The sequence below is a fragment of the Melanerpes formicivorus genome, unplaced genomic scaffold, assembly GCF_026170545.1.
Source record: "Melanerpes formicivorus ecotype bairdi unplaced genomic scaffold, bMelFor1.0.p_v2 SCAF_26, whole genome shotgun sequence".
Taxonomy (NCBI): Eukaryota; Metazoa; Chordata; class Aves; order Piciformes; family Picidae; genus Melanerpes; species Melanerpes formicivorus.
In genome coordinates, this window is record NW_027142378.1 from 12,282,305 (window position 1) to 12,304,906 (window position 22,602).

Genomic DNA, 22,602 nt, shown 5'->3' on the forward strand with positions numbered 1-22,602 from the left:
ACTGGTAGGTCCCCTTCAGGTCCTGGAGGGCTGCTTTAAGGTCTCCCTGGAGCCTTCTCTTCTCCAGGCTGAACAGCCCCAGGTGAAGGGAGGAAAGCCTCAGCTGCCTGCCCATCTCTGCCAGCCCCCTGCAGCATCAAAGGCTGTCTCATGTCCCCACACAGAACATGCTCCAGCCCTCTGATCATCTTCATGGCCCTCCTCTGGACCTGCTCCAACAGCTCTGTGTCCTTCCCATGCTGGAGGCACCAGAACAGGATGCAGCACTCCAGGCAGGGTCTCAGCAAAGCAGAGCAGGAGGGGCAGAACCACCTCCCTTGTCCTGCTGGTCACTTCCGTTGATGCAGTGCAGCACATGGTTGCCTTCTGGGCTGCTGGAACAACAGCAGCAGTGCTTGTGCCCAGACAGGGCTCACCCTGAAAGGGAGTGGGCTGTCTTCAGGTCACTGCCTGTAACTGAACCCCTACCTCTCCCTCCCTCCCCAGCCCCCATGGTGAGAGGGACATGTAGAAAGCTCACCAGCTCACAGAGGTATCTGGGGAGCAGGCTGGTCTCTCTGGGTGAATGTGTCACCAGAGTGGAGCTGATTAAGTGGGTCTCTGGTTTTGGAAAAGGTTAATATTTCATCACATCTTCTGTCCTCAGGAATAATTAGCCCTGGCAGTACCAGCTCTGTCCCTCCCCAAGGTCTGAGAGAGAGACTGAAGGCTGTGGAGAGAGAGAGAGAGAGGTGGCAGTGATGGATAGACAGCATCTCAGCTCTGGGCTATCAGTGCAGTCAACCAGTGGTTCCTCCTCCTCCTCCTCCTCCTCCTCCTTCTCCTCCTTCTCCTTCTCCTTCTCCTTCTCCTTCTCCTTCTCCTTCTCCTTCTCCTTCTCCTTCTCCTTCTCCTTCTCCTTCTCCTTCTCCTTCTCCTTCTCCTTCTCCTTCTCCTTCTCCTTCTCCTTCTCCTTCTCCTTCTCCTTCTCCTTCTCCTTCTCCTTCTCCTTCTCCTTCTCCTTCTCCTTCTCCTTCTCCTTCTCCTTCTTCTCCTTCTCCTTCTCCTTCTCCTTCTCCTTCTCCTTCTCCTTCTCCTTCTCCTTCTCCTTCTCCTTCTGCTTCTCCTTCTCCTTCTCCTTCTCCTTCTTCTCTCTTTTCTCCTTCTTATCCCTCCTCTAGGAAGGACCTCTGCAGGAGGAGAGGGGAGTGGTTGTCCTGCTGGAAAGCTGCTCCACAGAGAAAGCTCTGGGAGCAGAAGAAGCTTCCCATGCAGCAGCAATGAGGCCAAGGTTGTCAATGGCATCCTGGGGTGCATTAAGAGTGTGTCCAGCAGGCCAAGGGAGGCTCTCCCCTCCCAACACTGACAATTGATTCAATGGCTCTAAGAGAAACACAGTAGTACAAAAATCTGATGTTGCCCCATGGTGCTTGCTGGAATAGTCCACAGCCAACCTCACTGCCTGCAGCCAGGCTCCTGTGGGGTCCACTGCAGCTCCCTTTTGCCCTGCAGCCCCCTTGCAGCCAGGAACACTCAAACTCAGGAACAGCTTCTGCAGGCTGTGTGGCTAGGAGCCACAACTTGGGCTCCTAGCACAGCTCTCTCAGGAGAGCAGGAACCAGCTTTGCCCTCCAGGGAAAGGAAAAAGAGTCTGAGTGAAACAGGCACTCCAGTGACACAACCTCCTGCATTCAAAACTCCTGCCTGGACATTGCCATCAGCTCCTCACACCCTCCAGCTGCCTCTCCAGGTCCTTCCCAAGAGCTGCCCTCCTCCTTCCCACTCAGGGATGACAGAAGAGCGAGGGGGAATCGCACTGCAAGTGCTCTGCTGCAGAGGAAGCCCTCACACTGATGTGCCCCTGCCAGCCATCATCAAGATAGCAGCCCTGCTCCTGAAGGAACACCAAGCCCCCCTGCCCCAGCATCCCAGCAGCGCTGTGTCCAGCCAAGGCCCCTCAGCCTGACATTTTGTCTAGGCAGCCCTCGAGGTAACAAAACCTGAAAGGGGCTTACAGGAGAGACAGGGAGAGACCTCCAAGGTCATCAAGACCAACCATTCACCCAACCCTAACTAATCAACCAGGCCATGGCACAAGTGCCACATCCAGGCTTTTCTGAAACACCTCCATGGATGGGGACTCCACCTCCTCCCTGGGCAGCACATCCAAAGGCCAATCTCTCTTGCTGGGTAGAACTTCTTCTTAACACCCAGCCTAAACCTCCCCTGGCACAGCTTGAGACTGTGTCCTCTTGTTCTGGTGCTGGGTGCCTGGGAGAAGAGACCAACCCCCACCTGGCTACAACCTCCCTTCAGGGAGTTGTAGAGAGCAATCAGGTCTCCCCTGAGCCTCCTCTTCTCCAGGCTAAGCAACCCCAGCTCCCTCAGCCTCTCCTCCCAGGGCTGTGCCCCAGACCCCTCCCCAGCTTTGTTGCCCTTCTCTGGACACCTTCCAGCAGCTCAACCTCCTTCCTAACCTGAGGAGCCCAGAACTGGACACAGGACTCAAGGTGTGGCCTGAGCAGTGCTGAGCACAGGGCAGGATGAGCTCCCTGCTCCTGCTGGCCACACTGTTCCTGATGCAGGGGAGTGGAGCTGGGTGATTTTTAAGGTGCTGTCCAACTGAAGCCACTCTATGAAAACTGAGGCATCTCGTGGCACTTCAGATCCTGCCCCCTCTGGGACCAGAACAGTCCACACCAGAGCCCCTCACTCCAAGGCATGAGTTCACATCTTGCTCTGAGGACAGGCTGAGGGAGTTGGGGTTGTTCAGCCTGGAGAAGAGAGGGCTCCAGGGGGACCTTAGAGCTGCCTTCCAGTGCCTGAAGGGAGCCTGCAGGAAGGCTGCAGAGAGCCTTTTAATAAAGGTGTCTGGTGACAGGACAAGAACTAGCACAGAAACAGCATCAACCATTCTGTCTCTGAAGACATTGCCCAGCCTGGGAAGGTTTCAAACGCAGGCCACAAAATCCAACTGATGGATGGCAGAAACAAAACCTTGTCCAGGACAGGTAGCTCCAGTTTATCCTCAAGACACACACCAGCCCCTGCTCTGCTTGATGGACTGTTCTCATATCTACCTCCCCAGAGACCTCAGCCCAAGGAAACAACCACAGTGCTGAGTGTTGAGCTCCATAGGGGCTGGTGTCCAGGAGACAAAAGCAATTATGCTGTTTCCTAATGGGGATACTCTCACCTCAGATGCACTTCCCACCTTCAGCTGGCTAACTGCAGGGCCACACTGTGCTTGCCTCTCTGTCTTTAGAAAGCCAAACAACCAGTGAGGTGATTCTGCCCCTCTGCTCTGCCCTCAGGACACCCCAGCTGGAGCACTGCATCCAGTTCTGGTGCCCCCAGCACCACAAGAACCTTGAATTGTTGGAGTGGGTACAGAAGAAGCCATGAAGATGATCAGAGGGTTGGAGCAGCTGCCCTGTGGGGACAGGCTGAGCAAGCTGGGGTTGTTTAGCCTGGAGAAGAGGAGGCTCTGAGGAGACCTTAGAGCAGTCCCCCAGCAGCTGAAGGAGGCCTACAGGAAAGCTGGGGAGGGACTTTTTACAAGGGCTTGCAGTGATAGGATGAGAGGAATGGCTCTGAGCTGGATGGGGGAAGATTCAGACTGGAGATTAAGAAGAAATTCTGCCCCAGGAGGGTGGTGAGAGCCTGGCACAGGCTGCCCAGGGAGGTGGTGGAAGCCTCCTGCCTGGAGGTGTTTGCAGCCAGGCTGGAGGTGGCTGTGAGCAACCTGCTGTGGTGTGAGGTGTCCCTGCCCATGGCAGGGGGTTAGGACTGGCTGAGCCTTGAGGTCCTTAAGGACCCTGACAATCCTATGACTCTATGACTCCCTCCTTCACAGCTCCATCCATTCTCATCCCCACAGCACTCAGGGCACCTCTGCTCAGAAATGCCCCACTTCCTGCTGTCCCAACACCCTTCTGCCCCGAGGAGATGCACACCCCACCCCCAGCCCCAGCTCTTGCCCTGGTCTCCAACACAGCACATCCAGAGTCAGCAGCTCTGAAGACAGTGGCTGAGTAAGCAAGTGTTAAAAATAACAGGATCCCCGAGGAGCCAGCCTGGGCTGCGCCTGGAAGGGGATTAGCTCAGCTCCCATCCAGAGCCCACGCTGAGAAACACGTGGAGTCAGCAAAGGGAAAGGCAACAGCACCACAAAAGCCTCCAGGACTGGGCCTGCTCTCAATGCTCCGAGCTCCACCTGGGTAACATCACCACAGAACGTCAGGGGTTGGAAAGGACCTCCAGAGATCAGCCAGTGCAACCCCCTGGCAGAGCAGCATCACCCAGGGCAGGGCACACAGGAACACAGCCAGGTGGGCTTCAAATGTCTCCAGAGAAGGAGACTCCACAACCTCTCTGGGCAGCCTGCAAACCTTCCCTGGAGCTCAAGCCACCTGCTAGGTACCCACCAGTTCCTGCAAGACTAATGTTCAGGTGCTGCTGAGGATGGTGGAGCAGAGCAGAGCCCAGCCTCAGTCCTGCCTGTGGAACAAGGTGGGCTTTTCCACACAGCATTCTCCAGACAGGAGGCTCCTCATCTGGGGCCTCTCAAGAAACCAGATCAATCTGCACACAGGGTGCAAAATCCATTCCCAGCTGTTGAGACTCAGCGTTCACCTCTATTAATCTCCAAAATGGCTTTCATCTAGCAGGCAAGCAAGTTGAAGGATGAGAAGGCAAAGTGAGAAGTCCAAGGGGGATCATAACAAGCAAAGCCAAAGGCAATGCTGTCAGAATCTGCTATTCTCCTCCCCAACTCCTCACTTCCAAGAAGATATTGCAGTATTCTGGGTGCACTCGACTGCCTGCCGCTCCTGGGAAGCAATCACCAACTCAGCTGAACACAGAGCCACGCAAAGCCTGCAGGAGGCACAGAAGCACAGGATGCTAAGGGCTGGAAGGGGCCTCAGAGATCATCAGGTCCAAAACCCCTGCAGTGCAGGACCACTTAGGGCAGGCCATGGAATCAAAGAATCTTTAGGGTTGGAGAAGACCTTAAAGGTCACTGAGTCCAAGCATAACCCAACTGCCATGCCGCAGCACAAACTTCCTTGCAAGCTGCCTGCCTGGATGTGCCTCTGCCCTTAAAGGAAGAAACCATATCAGAATCCTCCTCTGCTTCACTGCTGTCAGTGATCACAGCCCTCAGCTCCAGGTGGTGGTGGCCATGGCTCATGGTCCCAGCTCAGCCACCACCACAGCCTCTGCAACATCTACTGCAGCCCAAGGAGCACCAGGGATCAGCCCAAGCAGCACATGGAGCAACCACCTGGCAAACCCCAGCCTCTGGTGCAGCTGTCTGCTGCAGCTGGAGAAATCCAGGAGCCACCAGCAGCAGCACAGAGCCTCCTGGCTGGGGCTGAGGCATCCTCCCTGTCGGCTCTCCAAGCCACTGAGCAATACTGGAAGCACCAAGTCCAATCCCACCGTCTGTACATGCCTGGCACTGACTCACTCCCTGCCATGCTGCTCCTGTGGTTTCCCAGTGGGAGTTGTAGAAGTTGTAGAAGATGAGATCAGCCAGCTCCAACCCCTACCATGGGCAGGGACACCTCACACCACAGCAGGTTGCTCACAGCCACCTCCAGCCTGGCTGCAAACACCTCCAGGCAGGAGGCTTCCACCACCTCCTTGGGCAGCCTGTGCCAGGCTCTCACCACCCTCATGGGGAACAACTTCTTCCTCACATCCAATCTCAATCTCCCCACTTCTAGTTTTGCTCCATCCCCCCCAGTCCTATCCCTCCCTGACACCCTCACAAGTCCCTCCCCAGCTTTCTTGCAGCCCTCTGCAGATCCTGGAAGGCCACAATGAGGTCTCCTGGGAGCCTTCTCCTCTCCAGCCTGCACAACCCCAACTCCCTCAGTCTGTCCTCACAGCAGAGCAGCCCCAGCCCTCTGCTCCTCCTCCTGGCCCTTCTCTGGACACCTTCCAGCCCCTCCAGATCCTTCCTGTAGTAGGGTCTCCAGACCTGGACACATCACCCTGGACACCTGCACCATCAGCAAGGATTTCCTTCCAGAAAGGGTTCTGCAAACTCTGTGCCTTCCTCTCTCTGCAGACCACCATGTCTGGACCCTTCTCTCTTCCCCAGCCTCCCCTATCAGCCCCTGCCTCCCCCAGAGCTCCCAGCAGCCCCATTTCCTCCCTGCCCACACTCCTGCTCACTGACGGTGCCTCACCCCAGCCCTGCTCGGACACAGTCGGTAAACCCGTCAGGGACAGGGGAAGCAAAAGCAATTAGCCCCAGCCCCTCCCCCCTGCCCTGCCCTCTCTTCCTCCCTAATGACAACTGCTCCTTGGCAGCAGCACGCAGCACCCTGCCCACCTGCCCGGGAACAAGGTGGCTGCCAGCAGGCAGCAGGGGGTCTGGCGAGGGGGAGGCAGCGAGTGGCTCTTCCCTTTTAACAGGGGCAGATGGTTCCCATCCCTGGCACTCAGCCTCTCCAGGAATAGCAACTCCTCTCAGCTCCACTCTAGCAGGCCTCTGTCAGGGCTGGCAGCTCATCTCTCCAGAGAAAGGAGCATCTGGTCCTTGCTGAGAAAAGGAGCTAGAAGAATAAATCAATAAATAAGCACATTGCTTGCTGTGGGGCTGGGGAGATGCTGCTGCTGTCTCAGCACTTCAGCCCAAGTGCTGCTCTTTGGGCTGTGGCAGGGGTAACCCAGGCAGGTCAGAGGCTGGGAGCAAGGTAAAGCCTGGGCAGCAAAGCACCGTGGCTGGGGCCCATCACAGAGGGCTCTCCTCAGAGGACAACACCCCCCCCCCCCAAAAGGCTGCCTGGAGCAGGAAGTAAAGGCCAGCTGCTGCCATAGGGCTGGGATGAAATGCCAGGTACAGCTCCCTGGGAAAGGCTTGCCCCAGCTGTGGGTGTGGGAGTGCAGGCAGGGGGCAGGCAAACACTGTGTCCTAGAAGGACAAGGAAGAAAACTGCCTTCTCCTCTGCAGACTGCACAGCCCCAGGGCTCTCAGCCTCTCCTCACAGGGCAGTGCTGCAGTCCCTTCAGCATCCTGGCAGCTCTCTGTTGGACTCCTCCAGTAGATCCCTGTCCCTCCTGAGCTGGGCAGCCCAGAGCTGGCTGCAAGATTCCAGGTGAGGTCTCAGCAGGGCAGAGCAGAGAGGGTGAAGAACCTCCCTCAATCTGCTGGACAAGCTCTTATTAATGCAGCCCAGGATCCCCTTGGCCTTCTTGGCCCCCAGGGCACATTGCTGTCCCATGGAGAACTTGATTCAATCCTAAAAACACAACTCAGGCAGGAACAATCAATGAGTGAAGAAGGGCTCAGACCCACCTAGCATCCCAAACCCACAGCCCTGAGGTCTGGAGCACAGCCCTGTGAGGAGAGGCTGAAGGAGCTGGGGTTGCTTAGCCTGGAGAAGAGGAGGCTCAGGGGAGACCTTCTTGCTCTCTACAACTACCGGAAGGGAGGTTGTAGCCAGGTGGGGGTTGGTCTCTTCTCCCAGGCACCCAGCACCAGAACAAGAGGACACAGTCCCAAGCTGTGCCAGGGGAAGTTTAGGCTGGAGGGGAGGAGAAAGTTCTGTCCAGAAAGAGGATTTGGCCACTGGAATGTTCTGCCCAGGGAGGTGATGGAGTCCCCATCCCTGGAGGTGTTCAGAAAAGGCTTGGATGTGGCACTTGGAGCCATGGTTTGGTTGTCAGGAGGGGTTAGGGATTAGGTGATAGGTTGGACCTGATGATCTCTGAGGTCTTTTCGAGCCTGGCTGACTGTGTGATTCTGTGTGACAGTATCCACCCACATAAGGAACAGCCTCAAGCTGCCACTGGGACATTAGGAAACATTTTCCCATCAAGAGTGGTCAGGGACTGGAATGTGCTGCCCAGGGCGGTGGTGGCGTCCCCAAGCCTGGGTGTGTTTGAAGGTGGTTTGGATGTGGTGCTTAGGGGAGAGCCTTGCAGAGCAGGGCCGTGGACTCGGTGATCCCGAGGGTCTGCTCCAGCCTGAGTGCTGGCTGAGTGGCGCCGTGGCGGCGCGGGCGGCAGGGAGCGGGGGGCAGGGAGCGGGGGGCAGGGAGCGGGGGGCAGGGAGCGGGGGGCAGGGAGCGGGGGGCAGGGAGCGGGGGGCAGGGAGCGGGGGGCAGGGAGCGGGGGGCAGGCAGCCCGGGGCAGGGAGCGGGGGGCAGGCAGCCCGGGGCAGGGAGCGGGGCGCAGGCAGCCCGGGGCAGGCAGCCCGGGGCAGGGAGCGGGGCGCAGGCAGCCCGGGGCAGGGAGCCCGGGGCAGGGAGCGGGGCGCAGGCAGCCCGGGGCAGGGAGCGGGGGGCAGGGAGCGGGGGGCAGGCAGCCCGGGGCAGGGAGCGGGGCGCAGGCAGCCCGGGGCAGGCTGACCTGCGGTGGCGAGTGTCGCGCAGTGCGCGGTCGCTGGGGATCCGCTCGCTCTCCCGCTGGTTGAAGGCGTGCAGCCGGTACGGGTCCTCGCCGCCCCTCCAGCGCCGGGCGCTCAGGTACCGCCGCTCCTCAAACTCATCCCACAGCTCCTCCCAGGCCGGCTCCAAGCCCTGCGCACACAAAGTCAGCCCCGTTAGCAGCAGCAGAGACCGGAGGACGCTTGGCCTCGCCCCACAGGTCCTCCCCAGCCCCTCTGGAGGCCAGCTGGGCTCCACAGCACGGAGTGAGCGTGGCAAGAGCAGCCTAACAAGGAGCCTCGTCGAAGCTTCCAGGTCTGGGCTTTTATGAGGTCTTGAAACAGCAAGGCAAAGGAAGGCTGCCAATCTGAGCTTAAAATGAGCAGCTTGAGACCAAATTGTTTGTTATGAGGCTGGTGGAACACTGGAACAGGTTGCCCAGGGAGGTGGTTTGGGGCTCACCCATGGAGACATTCCAAGTGAGGCTCAAGGGGGCTCTGGACAACCTGATCCAGCGGAGGATGCTCCTGCTGACTGCAGAGGGGGTTGGACTGGATGACCTTTGGAGGTCCCTTCCAACCCAGACCACTCTGTGATCCTACGGAATTCAGGTCTCTGGTGGGTCCCACTCTCAAACAGCAGAACCTCCAGACATACAAAAGCATTGAGGTCTTGTTAGGGTCTTCATTTCTCTCCAGACAAAACCCAGAGGTCTTTTCCACCACACCCCACCACCCCTGCAACCCTTCAGGTAGGGAAGGGCCATCAGAGAGCAGCAGCACAAGCACAGCCCCATGTTTCCACTCTGGTCCCAGGCCCAGCTCCAGCAATGGGATTGTGTGGGAGAGGGGCTGCAACCCTCCCAGAGCATTGTGTTCATCTTTGCTGCAGCAAAGGACTTCATAGACCCACGGAGTCATAGAATGCATGGGGTTGGAAGGAACCCTCAAAGGTCTTCTTGTCCAACCCACCCTGCACTCAGCAGGGAGACCTCCTAGATCAGGCTGCTCAAGGCCACAGCAGGTTTGACCTTCATGTCAACCACATCCCTGTTCCAGTATCTCACCACTCTCACTGTGATGGCCAAACTAAACCTACCCTCCTCTACTTTCAAACCATTCCTCTTTGTCCTACTGCTACAAGCCATTCCAGACAGTCCCTCCCAGCCTTCCTCTAGGTCCTCTTTGGATGCTGAAGTGCTGCTCTAAGGTCTCCCTGGAGCCTTCTCTTCTCCAGCCTGAACTTCCCCAACTCTCTCAGCTGGAAGAGACCTCGAAATCCCAACCAGCCCTACTGCAGAGAAAGGAGTGGGCAAGCATGTGCCCACGAAAGGATGGAGGAGCTGAATTTTGGGGTAACCCAACAGCTCCAACAGGCAGCAGAGGGGTGCCAGCATGCCTCAGGCAGCGTGGTGCCATCAGAGGGCTTGAGAGCCCTGAGCAGCAGGGTGCCGATAGGATCGGAGCGCTGCGGCAGCGCAGCCTGCAGGGAGAGATGCCAGCGGTTACAGACACCTCGGCCCACAGGAAGCGGTGATCTTATCCCATCATTGATCTTTTCTTCCTCTTTTCTTCTTTTTTTTGTCTTCCCCCTCCCCCCTCCTCAGTTCACCCCACCTCAAAGCCGACTTTGCCTGCTAATAGAGCAAGATGAAGCTTTTGAAACAGGGGATTGTTTTTATCCCATAATTGATTTTGCTCGCTCCCAGCAGGGCTTGTTCAGAGGAGAGGGGGGAGGGAGAACCACAGAATCATTCAGGTTGGAAAAGAGCCTCAGGATCACCAAGTCCAACCCAGAGCCCTCCTCTGCAAGGCTCTCCCCTAAACCATAGCCCCAAGCACCACATCCAAACCTCCTTCAAACACATCCAGGCTTGGGGACTCCACCACCTCCCTGGGCAGCACATTCCAGTCCCTGACCACTCTGGCTGGGGAAAAATTCTTCCTGATGTCCAGTCCAGAACCAGTAGCAAGACCAAGGTGGACATCTCCAGCCACATGATGTCCCAGTGACACAAGCAGCCCCCAAAAGCCAGCAGAGCCCAGGGGTGCCTGCAGGAACAGGAGTGGATTCTTCTTCTCCCGGTTCTTCCCCATGAGGGTGGTGAGAGCCTGGCACAGGCTGCCCAGGGAGGCGGTGGAAGCCTCCTGCCTGGAGGTGTTTGCAGCCAGGCTGGAGGTGGCTGTGAGCAACCTGCTGTGGTGTGAGGTGTCCCTGCCCATGGCAGGGGGTTGGGACTGGATGATCCTTGAGGTCCCTTCCAGCCCTGACAGCTCTGTGCCTCTACGAAAGAGTAAGAAGAAATCCCTCTGCTCACCCAGGGACAGCACATCAGTCACAGGTTACTAGGTAAGGCCTTCACTGTCGTATTTCCACTCTGTATTATCACCTCTCCCTCACCCAGGAGCCCTGTCTGGGGAGCTTAATAACTGATGTGCAGAAATCCAGATTTAATTTATTATGATCTAACTCACTTTAGAAGCCAAATTACCCTGCACTGGAAAAGGGATCAAGTCAATACTCCACTTGCCTTTCTATTTATCTCTTTCAGGGCTCATCTGCCCTGGTTTCATATTCATTTTCTTTCATGTACTAGTCATAAATTTTCATTTTTTCCCTTGGAATTAGGTGATTCCTCATTCAACATTGCAGCTTGATGATGGGGATTAATTACAGAAAACACAGCCAGTGCTTAACAGAATGTGAGAGGCTCAACAAGTCGCGAGAATGAGAGGGGGAAAAAGATAACCAAGGGGTGGCTGGCTGCTCAGGGCAAGGAAGGGCAACCCCTGCCAGCACAAAAGTGAGAGGGGGCCCCAGAGGGTTCAGCCAGAGGGTCCCCCCCAGGCAAAAAGACACAGACAAAGCTCACTGTGGAGAGAAGCTCACACAGGACAAAGGGTAATGGCTTCAAACTAGAGAAGAGCAGGTTTAGGTTGGATCACATCCAATCTCAATCTCCCCATTTCTAGTTTTGCTCCATTCCCCCCAGTCCTATCCCTCCCTGACACCCTCAAAAGTCCCTCCCCAGCTTTCTTGGAGCCCCCTGCAGATCCTGGAAGGCCACAATGAGGTCTCCTGGGAGCCTTCTCCTCTCCAGACTGAACAATCCCCTGTTCATGGTGCAAAACCTGTTCCTAACATCCAACCTAAACCTGCTCTTCTCTAGTTTGAAGCCATTGCCCTTTGTCCTGTGTGAGCTTCTCTCCACAGCCTGGCTGATTCTGTATTCTGTATCTGTGTCAGTGGTGACCCCAAAGAGGTCTGGCAGCAGCCTCTGCACCGTGGCCCTCCCCACACCCTGCTCTCCCTGGAAAATCTCATTCCAAAGTAATCCCTGGCCCAGCACTCACAGCTGAGCCTCCCTCCTGCCTTCCCTGGGACTCAGGCATTAAGAAAGAAAGAGGACAAATAAATACATTAGCCTAGCAAAAGCTTCCCGGGGTGACTCCCATCCCCTCCAAGTGAGAACTCCAGACAGGCAGATGACGTGCAGCACGCTGCTGCCCAGCCACCCTCGGTCAGCACTCTGCCTGCCGTGGCTGGAGAGGATTGAGAGCATGTGTGAGTGCTGTCCAGCACGCCCCGGGAGCGCTGGGGGAGCTCCCTCGGGAGGAACTGCAAGGAGGCATTACACAAATGAGATTTAAAGAAGCAGGAGGTTCAATTATAGAGCTGCTCCCGGCTGAGGCACTAATGCCAGCTGAAAGGATTAGACACTTCAAACAGGACAGAGTTCAGCCTCCTGGGCCCCAGGCATCACTGCCTACACTAAGAGGGTCAGCAGCCCCAGGTGAGAAAGAAGCAGGGCAGCAGCACACTGCCCAGGTGGAGCATCGAGGAAAAGATTCTTCTGCTGTGCTTTGGTGCAGGTCTCCTGATAACAGAATTGTCAGGGCTGGAAGGGACTCCAGGGATCAGCCAGTCCCAACCCCCTGCCACGGGCAGGGACACCTCACACTGCAGCAGGTTGCTCACAGCCACCTCCAGCCTGGCTGCAAACACCTCCAGGCAGGAGGCTTCCACCACCTCCCTGGGCAGCCTGTGCCAGGCTCTCACCACCCTCCTGGGGAACAACTTCTTCCTCACATCCAATCTCAATCTCCCCACTTCTAGTTTTGCTCCATCCCCCCCAGTCCTATCCCTCCCTGACACCCTCACAAGTCCCTCCCCAGCTTTCTTGGAGCCCCCTTCAGATCCTGGAAGGCCACAATGAGGTTTCCTGGGAGCCTTCTCCTCTCCAGCCTGCACAACCCCAGCTCCCTCAGTCTGTCCTCACAGCAGAGCAGCTCCAGCCCTCTGCTCCTCCTCCTGGCCCTGCTCTGGACACCTTCCAGCACCTCCAGATCCTTCCTGGCACAGAGGCTCCAGAACTGGCCCCAGTGCTCCAGGTGCCAGATGCCCGAGCCCAGCAGCTTGGCTTAACCCCATGCATGCAGTGCTTTGCATCCTGAGGGCCTCATCCTCAAGACAGAGGAGGAAGACAAACAGAGCAGCACACTCTTTGCTGTGGGTGTCTGGAGCAGAGGCTCCACACCCACCTTGCAGCACGTTCTGCAGTGCATCAGGTACCACTCAGCAGCAAACCAGCACAGATCCTGGAAGGGTCACATCCCACACCTCCTTTCTCTCATCCCTTCTCCTGCCCCAAACTGCACAGCCCCCAAGCCTTTAAATACAAACTTAAGTGGCTCCAGGTATTTCAGAAGAGCTCACAGAAATCCCTGTTCCAGCGCCTCAAGGACTTGCTTCAAGTGCTTCACCACCTTGCTGCTGCCTTCCCCAGCTTTGTGCTGACACCAGCCATGCATCACAAAACAGAGAGGCCCCAGCTCCCATCTGCCCTCAATCACTCTGCTGCTCCACGAGGATTTTAGCTGCAGTTTCTTTATTTAAGGGCTGTGAAGCTCTCCTTCCCCTTGCTCTGGTACCTGCACACAACACTCACAGAATCACAGGGGGTGGAACTGACCTCTGGAGACGCTGGTGAGAGCCTGGCACAGGCTGCCCAGGGAGGTGGTGGAAGCCTCCTGCCTGGAGGTGTTTGCAGCCAGGCTGGAGGTGGCTGTGAGCAACCTGCTGTGGTGTGAGGTGTCCCTGCCGATGGCAGGGGGTTGGAGCTGGCTGAGCCTTGGGGTCCCTTCCAGCCCTGACAGCTCTGTGATTCTGTGATGTTCTATGACCTGGAGCTGGTCCTAGACATGAAAGCAGAAGGAGAAGCAGCTCAGGTTAAAGCAGCTGTGCTCCAGGGTGCATTGCATGTACTACCCAGCTGCCAGCCCATCCTTCCCCCAGCTCTGCTCAAGGAGGAATTAGATACAGAACATTTGTGACAGCAAGAACTGATCTAAACCTTTGATCCTTAGGTACCTGCTGCTGGATGCATTTCTGAGATCTCAGGCCTGGAAAGCAACGTGACTGACAGCACCAGAGATACAGCAGCATAATTTAGAGCCTGTGTGTCAGCCCAGCCTTCTCCTATCTCAGCTCAGTAGCAGCAACAAAAAAACCCTCAGCCCTGACTAGTGGGAACTGCACCACAGCAAGGTGTGGGGAGCTGGAACAGAGAGAAGTCTGTGGAGGAAGGGCTGTGGGTCAGAACCACAGACTCAACATTGAGGCTGCAAAAGACCCTCAGGACCACCAGGTCCAGTCCACAACCCTACTCTACAAGGGTCACCCCTAAACCATATCCCCAAGCACCACATCCAAACCACCTGCAAACACATCCAGGGAGGTGGTGGAGTCCCCAAGCCTGGATGTGTTTGAAGGTGGTTTGGATGTGGTGCTTGGGGCTCTGGTTCAGGGGAGAGCCTTGCAGAGTAGGGCTCTGGGTTGGACTTGCTGATGCTGAGGCTCTTTCCAACCTGAATGTTCCTGTGACTCTGTGAAAAGCTCCCTGCTTCCTTTGTGGGACAGCATTATCCTTCCCCAAAAGAGGAGGAGGCAAAGGAGCATGGGGATGCAGAGCACCATCACCCCCTCCAGCTTGCCAGGAAGCTCAGAGATACAAAAGGAGAACAGAAGGGAGGGGCAGTGGGGGTGAGAAAGGAAGCAAACAAAACTATCAAAGGTGTAACTGGACCTGTAGCACAACATCTGCACTTTGGAGGACTCAGCTCATGTCACCACCCAGGGCCCCATCTCTGGAGCTCTCACACCCAGGAGGATGCTGGTTGCAAAAGCTTTGCCAAGTCACAGCCCAGAGACACAGCACAATCTTCCCTTCCCTCCACCCCCTTCTCCCTAACACACTGGCAGCATCTGATCAGTATTTCTGCATGTCTCTAGAAGCCATAAGTACCTCAATAAATAAACAATGCCCACTCCCAAGCAAAAGAAAGCGAAAAAAACCAGAAGGAAGCTGGGGAGGGACTTGTGAGGGTGTCAGGGAGGGATAGGACTGGGGGGGATGGAGCAGAACTAGAAGTGGGGAGATTGAGATTGGATGCTAGGAAGAAGTTGTTCCCCATGAGGGTGGTGAGAGCCTGGCACAGGCTGCCCAGGGAGGTGGTGGAAGCCTCCTGCCTGGAGGTGTTTGCAGCCAGGCTGGAGGTGGCTGTGAGCAACCTGCTGTGGTGTGAGGTGTCCCTGCCCATGGCAGGGGATTGGGGCTGGATGATCTCTGGAGGTCCCTTCCAGCCCCTAATATTCTGTGATTCATTGGCAGTGCAACCAACCTGCCCACCATGCCCCAGCCAGCTGTGCTCCCTGAGCATCACTCAGTCCACCAGCAGCATGGGAAAAGCCAAGCACAAGCCAGCCAGGAGAGGCTGCTCAACAGCCCTGTCCTCTGTCTCACTGCCTAAATGGGAGTGCAAAAAGGCAAGCAGCAAAGCCTCATCATTCTCAAGTACAAGTGCAGGCTGCTAAAGGGCACTGGGGTCAAGATGCTCTTCCATGCTGACATGGGAAGCAAGCCCATGAGGTTTTGACAGAGCTTCTGCTGCTTCCAGCTCCACAGCTGAGCTCTAGCAGGCTCACTTTGTCTCATCCCTCACCCCCTGCCCAGCACCAGTGATGCCAAGTGGGAATACTCAGCACCAGGCTAAGTCGACCAGCCCCTTACTGCCTGAGACAAAAAAGAGGTGGACACAAAGAAGGGAAAAAAATAAACCTTTCCAGTGTGACAGGGACCAAAACACTGAAGAGGCTTCCCAGAGCCTGTGGAGTCTCTGGAGACATCCCAAACCCACCTGGATCTGTTCCTCTGTAGTCTGCTGTAGGTGCTCCTGCTCTGGCAGGGGGTGTGTGTGGACTGGATTATCTCTGGGGGTCCCTTCCAACCCCTAATGTTCTGTGGTTCTGTGGAATTAAAACTCTTTATCCCATCCCTCCCTCCCCAATGTGCATTTAGAACACTTAACCTTTTCACTGTATTGGAAGCAGCAGGGGGAAAAAACACCCAAAGCCAGGTGGGCAATGAGAAGCAAGCAAGCAACCTCCCCAGCTCAATCAGAGGAGAAGGCAGAAGATGAGGACATCTCTGGGCAGGCTCTGAGAGGCTCATGTGAAAACCTTCCCTCTGCCAACACAGACAAATATTTGAGGGGGAGGGAAGGAAAGATATTACCCCAAAGAAAATAATCCACTGTTGAGTCATGAGGAGCAAGGACAGTAAATATAGACCACAAATAATGAAAGGGCAAAAGGAATGGGGTTTTAGCCCTGCCTTGAAGAGCCTTACCCTGGGAGCTGCCGAGCTGCTGCCAACCCTTGCCCAGAGCGGGGGCAGCAGGTGGCCAAGCAGCTTTGGCCATGCTCCTGGGACAGGCTTCAACCATAGCTGCTGCAAGGGAGCTACCCTTAGCCATTGCCCCCGGGGCACAGCACAGCTTCACCCAGGGCTCTCCATCACTTCTCCTCATGGGGCAGCTGAAGTGCAGGGATAGGATCACAGAGTGGTCTGGGTTGGAAGGGGCCTCCAAAGCTCATCCAGTCCAAGCCCCTCTGCAGTCAGCAGGGACATCCTCAGCTAGAGCAGGTTGCCCAGAGCCCTGCAGAGCCTCACCTTGAGTATGTCCAGGGATGGGGCCTCAACCACCTCCCTGGGCAACCTGTGCCAGTGTTCCACAGCCCTGTTCCTAACATCCAATCTAAATCTGCTCTGCTCTAGCTTGAAGCCATTGCCCCTTGTCCTGTCACCACAACCCTTTGCAAACAGTCTCTCTCCATCCTTCCTGTAGCCCCTTCAGGTACTGGCAGGCTGCTATTAGGTCTCCCCAGAGACCTCTCTTCTCCAGGCTGAACACCCCCAGCTCCCTCAGCCTGTCCTTGCAGCAGAGTTGTTCCAACCCCCTGGATCATATTCATGGTCCTCCTCTGGACCCAATCCATCAGCTCCATGTCCCTCCTATATTGAGGACTCCAGACTGCTGCTGCCTGCAGCAGCCCAGGAATTCTCCATGGGATGCCAAGACTCTGGGCATGTGCTGTAAAGCTGTCACAGCCCAGTCACTGGGCAAACCCAGACCTGTGGTACATGGGAACATTTAGAATCACAGAATCAAACAGGTTGGAAAAGACTTCAGAGATCATCAAGTCCAACCTATGACCTAATACCCAACACCTCCTGACAACTAAACCATGGCTCCAAGTGCCACATCCAAGCCCTTGTTGAACACCTTCAAGGATGGTGACTCCACCACCTCCCTGGGCAGCACATTCCAGTGGCCAATCTCTCTCTCAGGAAAGAACTTTGCCCTCCCCTCCAGCCTAAACCTCCCCTGGCACAGTTTGAGACTGTGTCCTCTTGTTGTGCTGCTGGGTGCCTGGCAAAAGAGACCAACCCCCACCTGGCTACAACCTCCCTTCAGGTAGTTGTAGAGAGCAAGAAGGTCTCCCCTGAGCCTCCTCTGCTCCAGGCTACCAGCTCTACCCAGTTCTTTGGGTATGTCACAATTCAGACTTAAAATCCATAAGTAAATATAATCCCAGCTTTAGATAGATTCTAAACCCTTGGGACAGGCTGACATTTAGGCTACAGATCTCCCAGACAGCTCCTGCAATTGCCAGGAGCCAAGCCCTTCATTTAAAGGTGCCCTGGCACTAACCCATCCTAAACATTGCTCCTCCACATCCTGAATGACACAGGGCAGAGGGCAGGCTCACAGCACCTGCACCACTGCAGAGCTCAGCACTGGCCTGGCTTACCAAGACTCCCCTGGGGCCCCAGCAGAGCAAGGGAGCTCCTTGCCCAGAGAGGTGGGGAAGCCTGAGGCTGCCCAGGCGTTAACGCAGCCAGGTGATCCTCCACTTCCCAAACCACTCCCCCGGTATTAAAGCAGGAAACCCTCCTGACAAGGCTGCGCTGGGAGGTGCCTGCTGGGGCTGGGGAACCACAGGGCCCCGGGGTGGCATCTCTGACCACCACAACAGCTCTCTCCCTTCCACAGCCTGCAAGATGCAGCAGGTGAAGGAGGCGAGCAGGAGGGCAAGAGCCAGGCAGAGGATACACTCAGAGCCAGGCTCTCCTGGGGCATTTTAGAGTGTCAGGGAGTGATAGGACTGGGGGGGATGGAGCAAAACTAGAAATGGGGAGATTGAGATTGGCTGTGAGGAAGAAGTTGTTCCCCATGCAGGTGGTGAGAGCCTGGCACAGGTTGCCCAGGGAGGTGGTGGCAGCCTCCTGCCTGGAGGTGTTTGCAGCCAGGCTGGATGTGGCTGTGAGCAACCTGCTGTGGTGTGAGGTGTCCCTGCCCATGGCAGGGGGTTGGCACTGGCTGATCCATGAGGTCCCTTCCAGCCCTGACAGCTCTGTGATTCTATGACATTTCCCTCCTTTCTTCCACTCCCTTCAGCCCCCAGTAAAAAGTCCTTTGCTGCTTTTGGAGTGACAGCCTCAGGGTGCAGAGGTGACTTGCACAAGCCCACAGGGAAGGAAAGAGGAGAAATGACTTTAAGACATATCTGTGCCTGTGATCAGGAAGCTGACAACCAGCAGCATCAGTTCCCTAAATAACACACAGCATCTGAGGCTACAGCACTGATCTTGGCAACAACTGCTCCCTCTCAGCTACAGCAAACCTATATATAGGAGAACAGAAATATCTGTGCATCATTCCTGTTATTGTGGTTGGGCTTTTTTCTACACAGTCCAGTAAAGCACCACAGATTCACTTTCCCCAAGCAGGAGACTGACAGGCCCATGCCTGAGCAGTGCTCCCTGCTCACTGTGCCAAGCTCCTCTTCATCTTGGACCCCAGGCACCTGTCCAGAGAAGAGCCCTGAGGGTGATCAGAGGGCTGGAGCTGCTCTGCTGTGAGGACAGGCTGAGAGTAGAGGTGGTTCAGTCTGGAGAGGAGAAGGCTCCAAGGAGACCTCATTGTGGCCTTCCAGAGTCTGCAGGGGGCTGCAAGAAAGCTGGGGAGGGACGTTTAAGGGTGTCAGAGAGGGATAGGACTGGGGGGGGATGGAGCAAAACTAGAAGTGGGGAGATTGAGATTGGATGTGAGGAAGAAGTTGTTCCCCATGAGGGTGGTGAGAGCCTGGCACAGGTTGCCCAGGGAGGTGGTGGAAGCCTCCTGCCTGGAGGTGTTTGCAGCCAGGCTGGAGGTGGCTGTGAGCAACCTGCTGTGGTGTGAGGTGTCCCTGCCCATGGCAGGGGGTTGGGGCTGGCTGAGCCTTGAGGTCCCTTCCAGCACTGACAGCTCTGTGATCCTATATTCAGACTGAAGCAAGAAGTTTCCCCACCTGGCTACAACTCCTTTCAGGTAGCTGTAGAGAGCAATGAGGTCTCCCCTGAGCCTCCTCTTCTCCAGGCTAAAGAGCTGGGGAAAGAGATCCACTTGGCATTCCTGGGCTGTGCTCAGGAACAAGGAGGAAGGAGAGCTGAGCAGCAACAGGTAGGATGGTATTTAATGCCCACCCCTGCACCTCCAGACTGCCTGGTTTGAAATAGAGCCCTTGTGCCATTTACCAGCTGCAAGACTGATAGGATTCTGCAAAAATCAATCCCTAAATGCAGGGACACCGAAATGAATGGCTTCCTCCCTCCCCCATTTGCAGGAGGGCTCTTTTATGAGCATCTCTATGCTGGCATAAAAATGGCAGGAACCAGGTTTCTAAGCCTTCATTAGATGCAAGATGTGGTTTTGTCCACTTCAAAAGAAACTGCCTCACCCCCGGGGCTCCTGAAAGAGCAACTCCCACCTCTGAGAGCCACCCTGGCCACACCACGCTCCTGATGCAATCACAGAGGGGGGAAACAAAGGATGGAAGTGAGGAAGGAGTTATCAAATGTGCACTTGCAACCCAGAGAGCAAATCCCATCCTGGGCTGCAGCAAGAGAAGCACAGCCAGCAGGTCAGGGAGGGGATTCTCCCCCTCTGCTCCACTCTGATGAGACCACAGCTGGAGCTCTGGGGCCAGTGCTGGAGCCTCTGTGCCAGGAAGGATCTGGAGGTGCTGAAAGGTGTCCAGAGAAGGGCCAGGAGGAGGAGCAGAGGGCTGGAGCTGCTCTGCTATGAGGACAGACTGAGGGAGTTGGGGTTGTGCAGTCTGGAGAGGAGAAGGCTCCAAGGAGACCTCATTGTGGCCTTCCAGGATCTGCAGGGGGCTGCAAGAAAGCTGGGGAGGGACTTGTGAGGGTGTCAGGCAGGGATAGGACTGGGGGGGATGGAGCAAAACTAGAAGTGGGGAGATTGAGATTGGATGTGAGGAAGAAGTTGTTCCCCATGAGGGTGGTGAGAGCCTGGCACAGGCTGCCCAGGGAGGTGGTGGAAGCCTCCTGCCTGGAGGTGTTTGCAGCCAGGCTGGAGGTGGCTGTGAGCAACCTGCTGTAGTGTGAGGTGTCCCTGCCCATGGCAGGGGGTTGGAGCTGGCTGAGCCTTGAAGTCCCTTCCAACCCTGAGAGTTCTGTGATTCTATCTCCAGTCCTCCCTGACTTCCCTCACCAGAGAAGGAGGAGATGGTGACTCCACAGACCAGTGTCTGGCCATTGACACCGACAACTCTCAGGTACCCCTTTGGGACTGCCTCCAGGAAAAGCCCAGAGGCAGAAAGCCACCAGCACATCACCAGATCCTCTATGCTCTCCACAGGGCTTGCAACTATCCTGAACACCAGCTGGGATAAAGCATCCAAGCCCTCTGTACATCTGCAACTATTCATCTTGCCTCCGGCAGATGCAGCTCTGCTGGAGGAATCGTTGCTCCTAAGTGCTCCTGGTCATGGCAGATCCCGAGGCACAGGGCAGAAGATCCTGGCTGACAGCCAGGCTCGCAGCACTGAATTCCCTCTTGCTCTCTCTCACCTCCTCCTTCAGCCACAGAGGCTTTTCTTCATCTCTGCTTCCTCACATTTCACTTTCAAGGGCATGGGGCTGCAACAGCAATTGTTCTTCCTCCATGGCCAGCCTCAGACAACAAATCATTCCTGAGCTGCCCAACCAGACACCTTGCCTCCAACACTGCCAGGAAGATGGAAACCTCCCCTCACTGGCTGGCTACACACAGCTGCCTCAGGAGTCAGGCTTTTCCCCAAGCTTGGCCAGGAAGAGACCATCCTGAATCCTCACACTCTCCTCCCTCCTCTTACAAAAGCTGTGCCTGAGGATGGCCACACAGCTGTCAAATCACAGAATCAATCAACCAGGCTGCAAGAGACCTCCAAGGGCATCAAGTCCAACTGATCACCCAACCCTAACTAATCAACCAGACCATGGCACCCAGTGCCTCATCCAGGCTTCTCTGAAACACCTCCAGGGATGGGGACTCCACCACCTCCCTGGGCAGCACATCCCAAGGGCCAATCTCTCTTCCTGGGAAGAACTTCTTAATACCCAGCCTAAACCTCCCCTGGCACAGCTTGAGACTGTGTCCTCTTATTCTGGTGCTGGGTGCCTGGGAGAAGAGACCAACCCCCACCTGGCTACAGCCTCCCTTCAGGGAGTTGTGGAGAGCAATGAGTTCTCCCCTGAGCCTCCTCTTCTCCAGGCTAAGCAACCCCAGCTCCCTCAGCCTCTCCTCACAGGGCTGTGCTCCAGACCCCTGGTACTACCCATCATGTGCTTGAGCCTGAAGCAGCCTGACAGCAGGAGGAGGGTCTAGCAGTGAAATCCCTCTCTCCCACCCTGCAGGTAACTGCCCATCATCCACCCTTCATGTCTTCCAACCCAGGACTCATGCCAGCAAGATGCTGCCAAATCAGCAGCATGCTGAAGGAGTGGATGTGCTCCTGAACTGTCATCTGGTGTGACAGCTTAGAAAATAGACTCAGAGAACTGTTCTGGTTAAAGAAGCCCTCTCAGATCATCCAGTCCAACCACAGACCCAGCACCACCATGGGCATTAAACCCTGTCCCCAGGTGCCATGGCCACAGGTTCCTTGAACACCCGCAGGGATGGGGACTCCACCACCTCCCTGGGCAGCCTCTGCCGGTCCCTGACCACAGGAAAGATTTGTTTCCTGCAAGGTTTAGTTCATTTGGCTGGGATGTCACTTAGCTAAACAGCTGATTTCCCAAAGCATCTCCCCCCACCCCATCAAATCCTCCCATGACTCAAAATCTCCACCTACAGAAGGAGCATGGCTATCCGCAGTTTGTCTCCAGACGACAGAGGCTTTCTGGTTTGTGCCCCACAAGCTGCCCCACAGCTCAGAGTGGATAATTCCCCACCAGTGGAGATGCCTCTGACTCAGCTCCCAGTACCCTTCTCCATCCCCAGAGCACAGCCCAGGGACCTAAAAAACACTCAAGACTTCAGCCTTTCAGCCTTTCACTAGCAGGAAAGAACCTGAAAATCAGAAGGGGAAAAAGAAGCAACCTAGCTAAGGCAGGCAGCTAAAGGAGAGGTTGCAGCCTTAAGAGCTGCAGAGACATTGAAACAGCAGCAGCTCAGTTCAGACCATCCCTACAGCTGTAGGCAGCAGGACTGCAAGCTGCTCTGTGGGTCAGCTCCACTCATGGGAGACAGGGATCTGCTGGAGAGAGTCCCACGGAGAGCTATGAGGATGCCTGGGGGACTTGAACATCTCTCCTGTGAAGAAAGACAGAGGCCTGGGGCTGCTCAGTCTTGAGAAGAGAAAGCTGAGAGGGGATCTGATCAGTGTCTGCAAGTATCTGAGGGGTGGGGGTCAGGGTGAAGGAGCCAGGCTCTGTTTGGTGGTGCCCAGTGACAGGACAAGGAACATCAGGTACAAGCTGGAACACAGGAGGTGCCACCTCAACATGAGCAGGGTGGTGAGAGTGGTGAGCAATGGAGCAGGCTGCCCAGAGAGGTTGTGGAGCCTCCTCTGG

At 56.0% G+C, this 22,602-nt stretch overlaps 1 protein-coding gene across 2 annotated transcripts in view; it reads right to left on the reverse strand.

Annotated features, from left to right (window-relative positions):
- GALNT14 (polypeptide N-acetylgalactosaminyltransferase 14) overlaps positions 1-22,602 on the reverse strand; it is a 98,366-nt gene that overhangs the window by 52,674 nt on the left and 23,090 nt on the right. For both annotated transcript variants that reach the window (XM_068153716.1, XM_068153715.1), the window contains exon 2: positions 8,347-8,516. In XM_068153716.1, coding sequence (XP_068009817.1) covers positions 8,347-8,516 — 170 coding nt within the window. The remainder of the gene's footprint in view (positions 1-8,346; positions 8,517-22,602) is intronic.